The 14083-nt window shown below is 36.3% G+C and overlaps 1 protein-coding gene across 1 annotated transcript in view; it reads right to left on the bottom strand.

Annotated features, from left to right (window-relative positions):
- Positions 1 to 588: 588 nt before the first annotated feature.
- LOC101901659 (uncharacterized) overlaps positions 589 to 14083 on the bottom strand; it is a 46619-nt gene continuing 33124 nt past the window's right edge. Inside the window, exon 3 of the mRNA XM_059130502.1 lies at positions 589 to 1668. Coding sequence (XP_058986485.1) covers positions 910 to 1668 — 759 coding nt within the window. The 3' untranslated portion in view covers positions 589 to 909. The remainder of the gene's footprint in view (positions 1669 to 14083) is intronic.

Raw genomic sequence — 14083 nt, 5'->3', positions numbered from 1 at the left:
TGGAAAATTAACTTTTGGGAAACCCCCTAGCCAAACATGTTTTTTCCAATTCGGAAACCAACATTTCAAATTGTTTTGATGTTGTTATTTTCCAGGTCAAATATTAAATACAAAATGCTTAGAATATCAACGTCGACTACAAAATACAATGTCGACACAATTTTTTATGGCGACAGATTTTCTTAAAAATCGACTTCACGTCGACTGTTGTATCGACAATTATAATAGCAATCATTTGTCGCTAACGACAAAAAAACGACAAACCTAATAGCATTATTGTCGCCTCGACTTCATTTTGCGACGCCGACGACAACCATAATAGGGCCGATTGTTTTCGATATGTTGTATGGAATTGTAAACTTTAGCACCACTTTTGCTTTACAATTGCATCAAAACCATCAGGAATCAAATGTTATTTTTTTAAACTGAAATCAACGATAGATATTTTATTATTGTCGCCTCGACTTCATTTTGCGACGCCGACGACAACCATAATAGGGCCGATTGTTTTCGATATGTTGTATAGAATTGTAAACTTTAGCACCACTTTTGCTTTACAATTGCATCAAAACCATCAGGAATCAAATGTTATTTTTTTAAACTGAAATCAACGATAGATATTTTATTATTGTCTTTCAACATTTTTGTCGCTTTCCCTTTTAAGGCAAAGCAATAATGATGTCTAGTAAATTATTTCTTCCATTAATATTTTTGATGTACAGTGAGGGGTTTGTGATGAAAAGGGGACCCTAAGACCCAACCGTCTGAAGCTAGCTCTTTATTGCTCCCAGTCCTCTTGGTGTCCAGATAACATTCATGAATTAGATTCTTGATTTAGTACCATTAACCCTTACCTCTTCGATAGCTGAGACCTGATTAACAACATTTTTTATTACAAACTATACTTGTTTAAGAAATATCCATATTTTGAAGATGAGTTTTTACTAATATACACTTTGTTAAGTGACAGTCGCAAGGCACTGGATGTTCTATTTCATTTGAATCAATTAGCTCTACTTCTAAATTATATTTGCGTTTATCATCATTTCGACGAATCATAGATATCTTGAAAGCGATGGGTGAATTTTCTTCTAATTCTTCGCATACAGTATCGGGAAGAACTACTACGCATTGCTTCCAATGTGTCCCTGGTGCAGCAGGTCCAGTAGACAAAACTATTGCATTTTCATAGCTTTCTCCCGGGAATCTACAGTCAAACCATATGCAAAACCCTTGATGTTTTCCTTGATGTTGTATAGGGATAACTTCTTGGAATGTTATATACTCCAACTCTTCGCTTCGGATTTCGTTTAGGTTCATCCAAAACATTGCAACCCCATTGTGTAGTAGGTTCTGGGGTGGCATATTTATTATTTCTGGTTTACTAGATTTTTGTCGTCTCAACATTTCCCCAAACGAGTTCATGCGAACGTCGTCAACATTATTCCAGTCATCAAAACGGGAAGGGACAGAGCATGGTGCTACATATATTGTTGCTTCAGAAGGGAACATATGGCCATGCGGTTTTAAAAAGTTATCCCGTGCGAATATTACAGAATCCAGCATGCCTTCATGTAATAGGTAAAATCCCATCCATTCTGAAACAATTATATCCACTTTTTCCGCTGTTGGAGGCAACACAAAATCTTCCACTTTACCATGAATAACCTAGAAATAAATTATTAAAAGGAATATTAATTTCAAAACTTATTGCCAGATTGCAATATTATTATAAAGTGACAAACATAATATTAATGAATGAATGCTCTATTAGAAATTTATGAAGATGCTATAAAAATATAATACATTACAAAAAAAATAATAATAATAAATGTGACGTTCGCCTATGTTCGCGCATAGCTTTGCTATTGTTAATCTTTGAGAAATTAAAAATAAAAACAAAAGTGCGAAAAAATTCCGGTTTTTCTGATGCGAAAAGCTAGCACGGTAACAAACGAACTATAGATCCCTGCAATGAACAAGCATTAAATTTGAGCTCTGTCAAGAAAATAATTAAATATTTAAAATTGGAGATTTTTACAAATTGACTGGACTATTACTTGTGGATATTGGTGTTTGAAGGTCTGGAGCTGTGGCTTTTGGTGGAGTTGGTTTTTCTTCTCACCTTTTTAACCTGTTGCTGTGCATTTTCGTTTGGCGCTCTTTTGTTTATTCATTTGCATCTGCTAAGGTAATCCTGAAAATGCCGTCGCTATTGACCTGTAATGTTTGTAAGGATCATATTGCCAAATCCAAATATAAAATTGGTTGCAAAGGCTGTGCAAATTTTTTCCATTTGGATTGCGTTGGCATTTTTTAGGCTGAGGCTAAAATAAATAAGCAACTCAGATACACTTGTGTGTGCTGTGTTCGGGCTGCTGGTGGTAGTGGTGACGCTGGTGTGGTTGATCGCGGAACAAAAGCGAACACTGCAGTTGATGCATCTAGGGTTGGTGCCACAGCTGATGCTTCTTTGAATGGTGGTGATGGGACAGTTAGTGTTGCTGCGTGTGATGTTGTTGGGAATTCTGATGCACTGCGAGAGCTGCAGGATAACTTGATTTTGTCTATGAAACAACAAATGGACACGTATATGGCTAGATGTCTGTCTGAATTCCGTACCAAAACTGATGCTCTGTTTGATCTTTATAATGCACAAATATCTGAGGTAAAGCGTGATGTGGTTGAGCTTAAAAAGGCCGTAGTTGAGTTGAAGATGACAGTCTCTGAAGTTAAAAGTACGGCTTTGTTAGCCGAAAAGAAACTTGCTGATAGGATTTCTGAGCTTGAGTCTTTTAACAATGTGCTCCAGCGAAGGCTTAACAGAGCTGATATCATTATAAGAGGTTTGCCGGAAAATATTAAAGACCTCAGGAGCTTTGTTGTTAAAGTTGCTAATTTGTATGGGTCGCAACTATCTCATGGCGACATGCAGCAGTGCTGTTACATATCTGAACGTAGAGCGGTTTTGGTGAAGTTTAATTCTATTCAGACAAGAGATTCCCTTATCCGCCAATTTGTTAAAAGAGGGAAGGTAACCCTAAAAAAAGTTATGGAGAATTGTCTATTGGAGTCCCGTATCGAACTCTGTTTCGATGAGAGGATTACGCAGATCATTGGGGCTAACTATTGTGCATAACATGAAACCTACCCATTATGATTTGGCCCATAACTCTACCTCGTTAATTGATTTTTGCCTTACTAGTGATAATTTGTCCTTGGGTTTCTCGTCTCAGGGTCGATGTCCTGGTATATCACACCATGCCTTTGTTTTTGGTTTGCTTAACCTGCCTGTATTTTCAGAGGAGAAATTTATTGAGTATCGTAACTTTGGCCGAGCGGATTGGTTGGGCATTTTAAATTTCATATTCGATTTTGACTTCAACCCCTAATATTCCACTTCTGATGTGAATTGTCAACTTTCACTATTTGATTTGTTGTTTAACGCGCTATTGTCTTTCGTTCCTGTTTCTGTTCGTAAGGTCAACCCCAGGAATGATGCTTGGTTGGAATCTGATGTGGTGAAATCGGCACGGATGTTTAGAGATCTTGCGTACTTTGAGTGGCGCAAGCGACCTATGGAGGGTAATAGAATAATATATTGTATGTATAGGAATCGTTGTAAGGCTGTGATGAGGAATGAGAGGCGTAAGTACTATAATGATTTCTTTGGTCGTATGAATAATAATCAGCTGTGGAAATCTCTAAAGTCGTTTGGTGTTTTGGGTAGTGGTAATGAAGCTCCACCAATTGTTGTCAATGCTGCTAATCATTATTTTTCCAGTGGGAATCCTGGTTTTGCGGGTGAGCGTGGTCAGTCTCTTCATAGTGAGGGTTATGTATATATTTTATACTGATGTTGTAAGGTCATTAAATAAAGTTAAGTCGGGAGCTGTGGGGGTTGATGGCGTGCCAGTAAAGTTTTTTAAACTTATATTTCCATACAATTCCTGCATTTTGCTAACTCAATTTTTATGACATCTACTTTTCCTCGGGCGTGGAAGGTTGCACGAATTGTTCCTGTGCCGAAAACTGGTGAATCATTTGTTTTGTCGAATCTGCGTCCCATTAGCATTCTACCTGCTATGTCAAAAGTCGTTGAGCATATTATTAAAGAAGCGATTGTTGACTTCCTTGATGATCGTAGGCTATTGAGTAGTTCTCAGTTTGGTTTTCGACGACGATGTAGTACGACCACACACTTATTATATCTTACTGACATGATTAGAGATGTATTTAATTCATCTGATGTTGGGTTATTATTGGGCCTTGACTTGTCAAAGGCTTTTGATTCGATCAACCATTCCCTTTTACTTGACAAGCTGAGGTTTAAGTTTGGTTTTTCATCTTCTGCGTGTCGTTTAATGGCTTCATATTTGGAAGGTAGGTCTCAGTTTGTTGTTCATTTGGGTGTTTCGTCTGAAGTTTGTAGTGTCCAATGTGGAGTCCCGCAAGGTTCTGTACTGGGACCGTTGTTATTTATTATGTTCATTAATGACATTGTGCACTCAGTTGTTGATGACAGGTGTTGTCTGTTTTTGTATGCAGATGATATTCATGTTTTCTTCAGAGAGGCTGATATTGCTGGGTTGGAAGGGTTGGTTAATTCTATTGTTTTGTCTCTTTCGTCGTGGATTTCGCTAAATGGCCTTATGATTAATTGGAATAAAACTAAAGCTATGCTGTTCAATGATCATGGTAATGGTGGTTCTCTTAATATTACTGTGGGTTCTGTGTTAGTGAAATTGGTTGATGAAATGAAATGTCTTGGTATTATAATTGATCGGAAGTTGGACTTTAAGAGACACATTGATTCCTTGCTTTGTCTCCGGCACTACTTCTTCTCAAATGCAACGTATCCGTAGGGCGGTAAATTCGATTGTTCGTTATGTGTATGGCTTGCGTCGTGGTGATCATGTTTCTTGTTTTGTTAATGATCTCCTGGGATTGCCATTTAGCAGCTACGTTGATCTTCGTATTCTTCAATTTCATTACAGTGTTATGTGCAATTTTGACTCGCCTCTTCGAGACAACTTTGTTTTTTTGTAGATCATCTCGAAATCCTCAATTGTTGTGTCCAAGGTTTTCGTCCTCCATTGGTGAGAGATAATTTGTGGATAGGGCGGTGAGATTGTGGAATCAGCTTCCTTTGGCCTTACGTACTTTTGCCCATACTAATTATCTGTTTAGGGTTAAAGTAATTGAATACCTTCGCCTAAATATGTAGGCTATGTGTTTGTAGTAGTTGCGTCGGTTTATTATGGGTTTTTCTTTTTGTTGGGCTGGGGAGCCACTATATTATCTTCTTATGTACTTTGCCCATACCAATTATCTGTTTAGGGTTAAAGTAATTGAATACCTTCGCCTAAATATGAAGGCTATGTTTTTGTAGTAGTTGCGTCGGTTTATTATGGGTTTTTCTTTTTGTTGGGCTGGGGAGCCACTATATTATCTTCTTAATTTTATTTGTAGGGTGTTATAATATGAGTTACTATTTATACTCTGTTTTGTGAGTAATAAAATAGTTCTCTCTTATTTTTAGCTCGTTTCTGCTACACTTTTCCACTGCTCTACTAGACTATTGTTTAGTTGGTGATGGTGAATCGAGGTGTAGGGTTTGAGCTTCTCGTGAATTATTAAGATAAATTATTAGGTTTAATATGTTATTTGTTAAGTTTGAATTAATCATTGAATTTGTATTATGTTAGGGTATATGTAGATAGATATATATACTTATATTTCTTTGTAAGGTAAATAAATGAAATGAAATGAGAACATCTTAAGACGACGATTTTGCGACACAAATTGTCTTAAGAAATTTCAGTTCATAAAACAATTGAAGTACTATATATCTTCACTTATACAACTGTATGTTCGGCCTCGTATGGGCAATGCCCTCGCAGAAACAAGTAGTCTTGGTTTCTTTCCTGTACTACATGTATGCTCCTTTTCGTTGATATATATATATATTTTTTGGCAGAACAAATTTTTAAGCCTGAATATTTCGAATGGGTAACTAATTTTTATTGAACACCCAATAAGTTTTACAACTAAGAGTAGTTATAGCTTTGTTTTTAAACTATTAAATATAATGTTTATTACAAACACAGTTTTCTTCCAGAATCTCTGTTTTCACCCCACGCTTGAAATTATTAAAATACTTTTGTTGTGTTATGATTTCGTCGCAAGCATTGTGTTTGCAATTTACAATTTTAGATAACACTACATTAAACAACTATACCCTTGCTTTTTTTCAAGCAATCTGTGTTTTAGACTTGAAATTAATTGGTCTAAGTAAGATATAAAAATTATTGATGTACTATACCCTTGTTGGAACAATCAACAATCAGAGAATTCAATAAAGGTCCGTTTATGTATGTCGAAGAAAAAAGAATGCGAAATGTAAACCGGGATCAGTAATTTCATAAACACCACGTCTATCTTTGATGAGCGTTTGTAAGACACTAAATTTATTTAATTAAAAATATATTCTAAGAACTAGTTACGATAAAATGACTTAACCTATATATATATATATATATATATATATATATACTAGCTGACCTGGTCCGCGTTGCCGGCATAATAGAACACAGATCTGAATTATGTAAGCGGACCGGGTCAGCTAAACAGTCATGGCAAAAATTATAATAGAATGAATACTATTCAGTCCCGCTTGAAAGGCCTGTTGATCTAGAGGCTCTTTCTTATACCTCTGTACTTCTCTCTCTAGTTCATGAAGGTATTTCCTAACAAGATGGTGATTCGGATGGCTTTGTCTATAACACCCAAGCAGGTATTGCATTGACAGCATTTTGTTATGCTGTCGCACCGGTAGGACCTTCGCCTCCTCAAGTAGGTGATCGACAGGTGTCATGAGAAGGCATCCTGTTGCGGTTCTAAGGGCGGCATTCTGGCAAGACTGAACATTTTTCCACTGCGTAGCACTGACGTTGGCGGACCACACTGGAGCCGCATAGTTTACCACAGACCGGCCTATCGCGTTGTAAGAGGTCAACAAGGTTTCCTTATCAGCTCCCCAAGTACTGCCGGCCAGAGACTTGAGGACGTTGTTCCTACTTCTAATCTTGTCGCAGATAGCTGTGGTATGAGCGGACGACTTAAAGAGGCTATCGAATGTGACCCCTTATACCTTGGGGTAATTGGTGGTCGGAACTATAGCACCTTCGACTAGCACATTCAAGGATAGCCCCATCTCCGCAGTCCATGTGTTAAAAAGTGTGGCCGTCGACTTAGTGGCGGATATCTTCATATTCCTTGCATTGCAAAAGGCGGTAAGATCAACAAGGTAAGCGTTTAAACGATCGCAAATGTCATCAATAATGGGTCCGAACGCCACGAGCGTACAATCATCTGCGTACGTTATAATCTCTATGCCGTCTGGAGGACGTGGAATGTCAGAAAGGTAGAGGTTAAAGAATTCCGGAGATATCACCCCACCTTGGGGAACTCCCTGTTAAACTCTACGGATGCTCGACTTCTTGTTTCTGAATTCCACGTACGACTGGCGTCCACACATATAGTTTACTATCCAACGTTTCAAACTTGACCGGAGGGCGGTGCGCTCAATGTCCTCGGACAGTGTGGCATGATTGACTGTATCAAAGGCTTTTGATAAATCAAGTGCCACCATAACTGTTCTATCGCACGGCCTGTTCTAGTTGAGACCTCTGTTGACATCTGTGGAAATGGCGTGTAAAGCTGTTGTTGTGCTGTGCAATTTTCTGAATCCGTTTTGATGATCGGCTACTGAGAAACACTCTCTTATGCTGGGGAGGAGTAAAGCCTCAAGCGTCTTTGCTACTGGTGACAAAAGTGATATCGGCCCGTATGGATCACTTTTGCTGGCATCCTTGCCTGGCTTCAGTAGCGGGACCACCCTGCCCATTTTCCAGGCATCGGGAACTACTGAGGTGGATAACGACAGATTGAGGAGCTTTGTGATATACTCATCTCCTGGTTCATCCAGTTGCTTCAACATCACCATTGAGATTCCGTAGGACCAAGCGCTTTGGATGACTTTGCGCTTCTGATGACATGTGCAGCATCTGCTGTGGTGGTACCTCCTCGGTTGGAAAGGATCGTACACGGCGTAGGATCCTTCCCTTCGCCCTGTCACTCTCGGGATGCTCTACAAACTGCCGGTTAAAATAACACGCGCACCTCTTCGGATTTGTCACTTCTACGCCGTTAAATGAGACAGATCTCCGATCGTCCTTTTTCCCAGGGTTCGAAAGCGACTTAACCGTTGCCCACAATTTACTCGTTCCGGTACTGATGTTGCAATGATTCAGATGTTCTAACCACTTTTTCCGCTTATGCTCACCTACTACCTAACCTGTTTACCTCCAGAATAACTTCCCTGACTTAGGGGTTATTAGGGTTTGTACGGCGAAGCTCATCTCGCTCGTTTGCTAATCCCGCTGCCTCTGCTGGGAAATTTGGCTTTATTTCAGGTATTCCACCAGCAGGAATATAGCGAGCGGCTGCAGCTTTGATGATGTCCCGGAAACACCTTTCTGCTACCTGTACATCAGATGGGTTGGGCAGTTCTCAGTTTTCAATATAAATGCTCATTTTAACATTTAATTTAAGTAATGCAAAATTAACAACAAATTACATTACTCGTAATTACTAAAAACTAAAAGAACTAAAAACTTGTTATTTTTGTTCATTCCAGCCCATTTCAGATCTACAGTATTTTAGGGTATCCCATAGTCGACCCCGCCCGACTGTAGTCTTTTCTTACTTCTTTAGTTATATAGTTATTTTTCTGCGAACAAAAAATAAAAACTCTGTTAACCAATTGTTCCTTTATGAACCAATTGCACCTTTACGCCAAATAACAATTTTTAAAATAAATGTTCTTTTTATGTTATGTTATGTTATGTAAATGTTCTTTGCGCAGCTTACAATTTTGTGAAGGGGAATAGATTTGAATTATTTTTCGCAGTACTTTTTGCAGAAGAATCCTTTATTATTTTAATATACAAATCTAATACATCTAATTTCTGTTGTTTTGTGTTTTATTAAACTCGAGAACCTAAAAGGAAAAAAAATATAGACAATGCAATTTCAAACGAAATCAAAGAATTGAATTTCGATCCTACATTTCTAATAAGGCAAGTATGAATTTGCATAATTTTTTATACAAACGTTCGTTATACCCCGAGTTAGGTTTTTATAGAAAAACCACGCCTAATTCTACGCCCACTATTTCGATTTATTTGTAATCCTTATATTTGCCAAAATAATGAAGATATCGGTTAAAAGATGATTACACGAGATGCTGTTGACTTCCCATCCAACCCTAAGTACTTATTTGGCGGCTGAAAAACTAACCACGCCTGCTTTTAATCTACGCTTATAAGTTAAGAACCGCTGGACTGATTTTAACGATACATACAAATTCGGAATTGTCTCTCGGCAGAAAAGGATAACATCCAAAAAAATCGCATACAAATTTGAAATTTGAACATTTTCATTTTAACGTTTGAAATGTACAATCGTAATGTTTTATTTAGCATGATTTTTTCCATTTGACTTACTTTTTTCGAATGTACACTTGCAGTGTTTTTTATATTTCATTTCTGAATTCGAATATTAATACCAATTTGACGTGATTTCTTGAGAACCGAAATTAAAGGAGAGTTACATTGAAGTGTAGTACCGAATTATGTGGTGGTGAAACGGAATAGATGATATCGAAATTATTTAACGGGGTAACACCAAAGATAAAAGATAATTACTTTTTCAAAATCGCTAAAAAAATCACAGAAAAAAGAGAACTCATTTCAAAAATTATAAAATCGGGAAAAATTAAGGAAAATCGAAAAAAAAAATTTTTTAATGGAATTGATTTTTAAATTAATAGTACATTCTATCGAAAGACCTTTAAGCTTTTGCTGTAAAAACTCTTCGAACAAGTTGAATGACTTAGCGGATTTTGACAATTCATACAATTAAAATATGCCAATAAAAATGTAAATGACAAAAAATGTTTGGTGTGATTTTTTTTTTTTTTTCAATTTTACATACTATATCTCTTCCATTTTGAATTCTGAATGAATAATATTAAAAATATAATGAGTGACCTACTTGGACCTACTTCTTTTATATGACAATAATCCGTCAAATGAGAACTCAAAATGCAAGATACCTTAAATCGCTTTTGCAGGTCATGATATATGACAGTCGGATAAGGGTACAATCCGATTTCAAGTATAGTTTACATTTTAAGCATTTATGCATACTCATTTTAGCAAAAGTTGGTAATTTGAGAAGAAACCAGTCTCGCAAAAAATGATCACGTTTTGGTATAACCATCACATGATTTAAACTATTTTCGTGGTCTTCGACATTTAATTTTTAGGCCCTTATTTGGCATTTTTGTTTCTAAGGGTGTAGAAAACCTCCTCTCATAAAATTTTCAATTTTCGGAGTAGAGTCCATCTTGGTCTTGAACACATTCAGCAATTGATTTGGCTAAAGAATTGTATTTTGGCTATTCTGGGGTAGGGAATCTTCTTACAGATAATTGTCCATATAGGCATTTATTTGAGAATAGATCCCACATCAGTGTACCTCCAAGTCTACTTTCCCAACCAATGTGTGGTCAAAAAGAAAATTTTGTATTCTATTGATCTATTGAATTTGTAATCTCCAAGAGAATATTGGTTGGAAACGTAGATGGAATGTACGTCTATATGACATAAACTCCGAAATGAGACTCATTATGTCGGAAATTTTGGCAGAAACATGAAAAAATCACAAATATTAATTTCTTTGATCGTCATTGAATTATACTATGATGAAAAATATGGACTTTATGGGGTCTCTAACGCACAATTTAAATGACAAAAATAAATAAATTACATTCTTACGGTCATGGGTGTAGAAGAGTAATTATCTTTGACTATTCTGAAATCATTATGCCCCTAATTATGAGGTGGACAAAACTAAATACCACACAGCACGGTATTCTAAATACAAATCCCAAGTTGCAGCTCATTTGAATGGAAAATGTTGCTAAGCTCTTTATAATACCAAAAATTGAGCTGAGTTTTCACACGGGGCTATTATAGATGTTCTATATCATATAGGTTTTTAACACTCAATTAAAGCCTATGGCTGAAAAATTAAGATCAGCCTATTCAAAATATCTGATTGTGTGATTATCTATTATAATTTTTGCCATGACTGTTTACCTGACCCGGTCCGCTTACATAATTCAGATCTGTGTTCTATTATGCTTTAAAAAATATTTCCGACATAATGAGTCTCATTTCGGAGTTTATGTCATATAGACGTACATTCCATCTACGTTTCCAACCAATATTCTCTTGGGGGTTACAAATTCAATAGATCAATAGAATACAAAATTTTCTTTTTGACCACACATTGGTTGGGAAAATAGACTTGGAGGTACACTGATGTGGGATCTATTCTCAAATAAATGCCTATATGGACAATTATCTGTAAGAAGATTCCCTACCCCAGAATAGCCAAAATACAATTCTTTAGCCAAATCAATTGCTGAATGTGGTCAAGACCAAGATGGACTCTACTCCGAAAGTTGAAAATTTTATGAGACGAGGTTTTCTACACCCTTAGAAACAAAGATGCCAAATAAAGGCCTAAAAATTAAATGTCGAAGACCACGAAAATAGTTTAAATCATGTGATGGTTATACCAAAACGTGATCATTTTTTGCGAGACTGGTTTCTTCTCAAATTACCAACTTTTGCTAAAATGAGTATGCATAAATGCTTAAAATGTAAACTATACTTGAAATCGGATTGTACCCTTATCCGACTGTCATATATCATGACCTGCAAAAGCGATTTAAGGTATCTTGCATTTTGAGTTCTCATTGGACGGATTATTGTCATATAAAAGAAGTAGGTCCAAGTAGGTCACTCATTATATTTTTAATATTATTCATTCAGAATTCAAAATGGAAGAGATATAGTATGTCAAATTGAAAAAAAAAAATCACACCAAAAATTTTTTTTCATTTACATTTTTATTGGCATATTTTAATTGTATGAATTGTCAAAATCCGCTAAGTCATTCAACTTGTTCGAAGAGTTTTTACAGCAAAAGCTTAAAGGTCTTTCGATAGAATGTACTATTAATTTAAAAATCAATTCCATTACATTTTTTTTTTTTCGATTTTCCCGATTTTATAATTTTTGAAATGAGTTCTCTTTTTTCTGTGATTTTTTTAGCGATTTTGAAAAAGTAATTATCTTTTATCTTTGGTGCTACTGCGTTAAATAATTTCGATATCATCTATTCCGTTTCACCACCACATAATTCGGTACTACACTTCAATGTAACTCTCCTTTAATTTCGGTTCTCAAGAAATCACGTCAAATTGGTATTAATATTCGAATTCAGAAATGAAATATAAAAAACACTGCAAATGTACATTCGAAAAAAGTAAGTCAAATGGAAAAAAAACATGCTAAATAAAACATTACGATTGTACATTTCAAACGTTAAAATGAAAATGTTCAAATTTCAAATTTGTATGCGATTTTTTTGGATGTTATCCTTTTCTGCCGAGAGACAATTCCGAATTTGTATGTATCGTTAAAATCAGTCCAGCGGTTCTTAACTTATAAGCGTAGTAACTAACACAACTTTCTTTTATATATAGATAGATATATTTAGATTAAAAGCAGGCGTGGTTAGTTCTTCAGCCGCCAAATAAGTACTTAGGGTTGGATGGGAAGTCAACAGCATCTCGTGTAATCATCTTTTAACCGATATCTTCATTATTTTGGCAAATATAAGGATTACAAATAAATCGAAATAGTGGGCGTAGAATTAGGCGTGGTTTTTCTATAAAAACCTAACTCGGGGTATAACGAACGTTTGTATAAAAAATTATGCAAATTCATACTTGCCTTTTTAGAAATGTAGGATCGAAATTCAATTCTTTGATTTCGTTTGAAATTGCATTGTCTATATTTTTTTTCCTTTTAGGTTCTCGAGTTTAATAAAACACAAAACAACAGAAATTAGATGTATTAGATTTGTATATTAAAATAATAAAGGATTCTTCTGCAAAAAGTACTGCGAAAAATAATTCAAATCTATTCCCCTTCACAAAATTGGAAGCTGCGCAAAGAACATTTACATAACATAACATAACATAAAAAGAACATTTATTTAAAAAATTGTTATTTGGCGTAAAGGTGCAATTGGTTCATAAAGGAACAATTGGTTAACAGAGTTTTTATTTTTTGTTCGCAGAAAAATAACTATATAACTAAAGAAGTAAGAAAAGACTACAGTCGGGCGGGGTCGACTATGGGATACCCTAAAATACTGTAGATCTGAAATGGGCTGGAATGAACAAAAATAACAAGTTTTTAGTTCTTTTAGTTTTTAGTAATTACGAGTAATGTAATTTGTTGTTAATTTTGCATTACTTAAATTAAATGTTAAAATGAGCATTTATATTGAAAACTGAGAACTGCCCAACCCATCTGATGTACAGGTAGCAGAAAGGTGTTTCCGGGACATCATCAAAGCTGCAGCCGCTCGCTATATTCCTGCTGGTGGAATACCTGAAATAAAGCCAAATTTCCCAGCAGAGGCAGCGGGATTAGCAAACGAGCGAGATGAGCTTCGCCGTACAAACCCTAATAACCCCTAAGTCAGGGAAGTTATTCTGGAGGTAAACAGGTTAGTAGGTGAGCATAAGCGGAAAAAGTGGTTAGAACATCTGAATCATTGCAACATCAGTACCGGAACGAGTAAATTGTGGGCAACGGTTAAGTCGCTTTCGAACCCGGGGAAAAAGGACGATCGGAGATCTGTCTCATTTAACGGCGTACAAGTGACAAATCCGAAGAGGTGCGCGTGTTATTTTAACCGGCAGTTTGTAGAGCATCCCGAGAGTGACAGGGCGAAGGGAAGGATCCTACGCCGTGTACGATCCTTTCCAACCGAGGAGGTACCACCACAGCAGATGCTGCACATGTCATCAGAAGCGCAAAGTCATCCAAAGCGCTTGGTCCTACGGAATCTCAATGGTGATGTTGAAGCA

The sequence above is a fragment of the Musca domestica genome, unplaced genomic scaffold, assembly GCF_030504385.1.
Source record: "Musca domestica strain aabys unplaced genomic scaffold, Musca_domestica.polishedcontigs.V.1.1 11, whole genome shotgun sequence".
NCBI lineage: Eukaryota > Metazoa > Arthropoda > Insecta > Diptera > Muscidae > Musca > Musca domestica.
The sequence above is the reverse complement of the archived record's forward strand: the minus strand, read 5'-3'. Positions and strand labels throughout refer to the sequence as shown.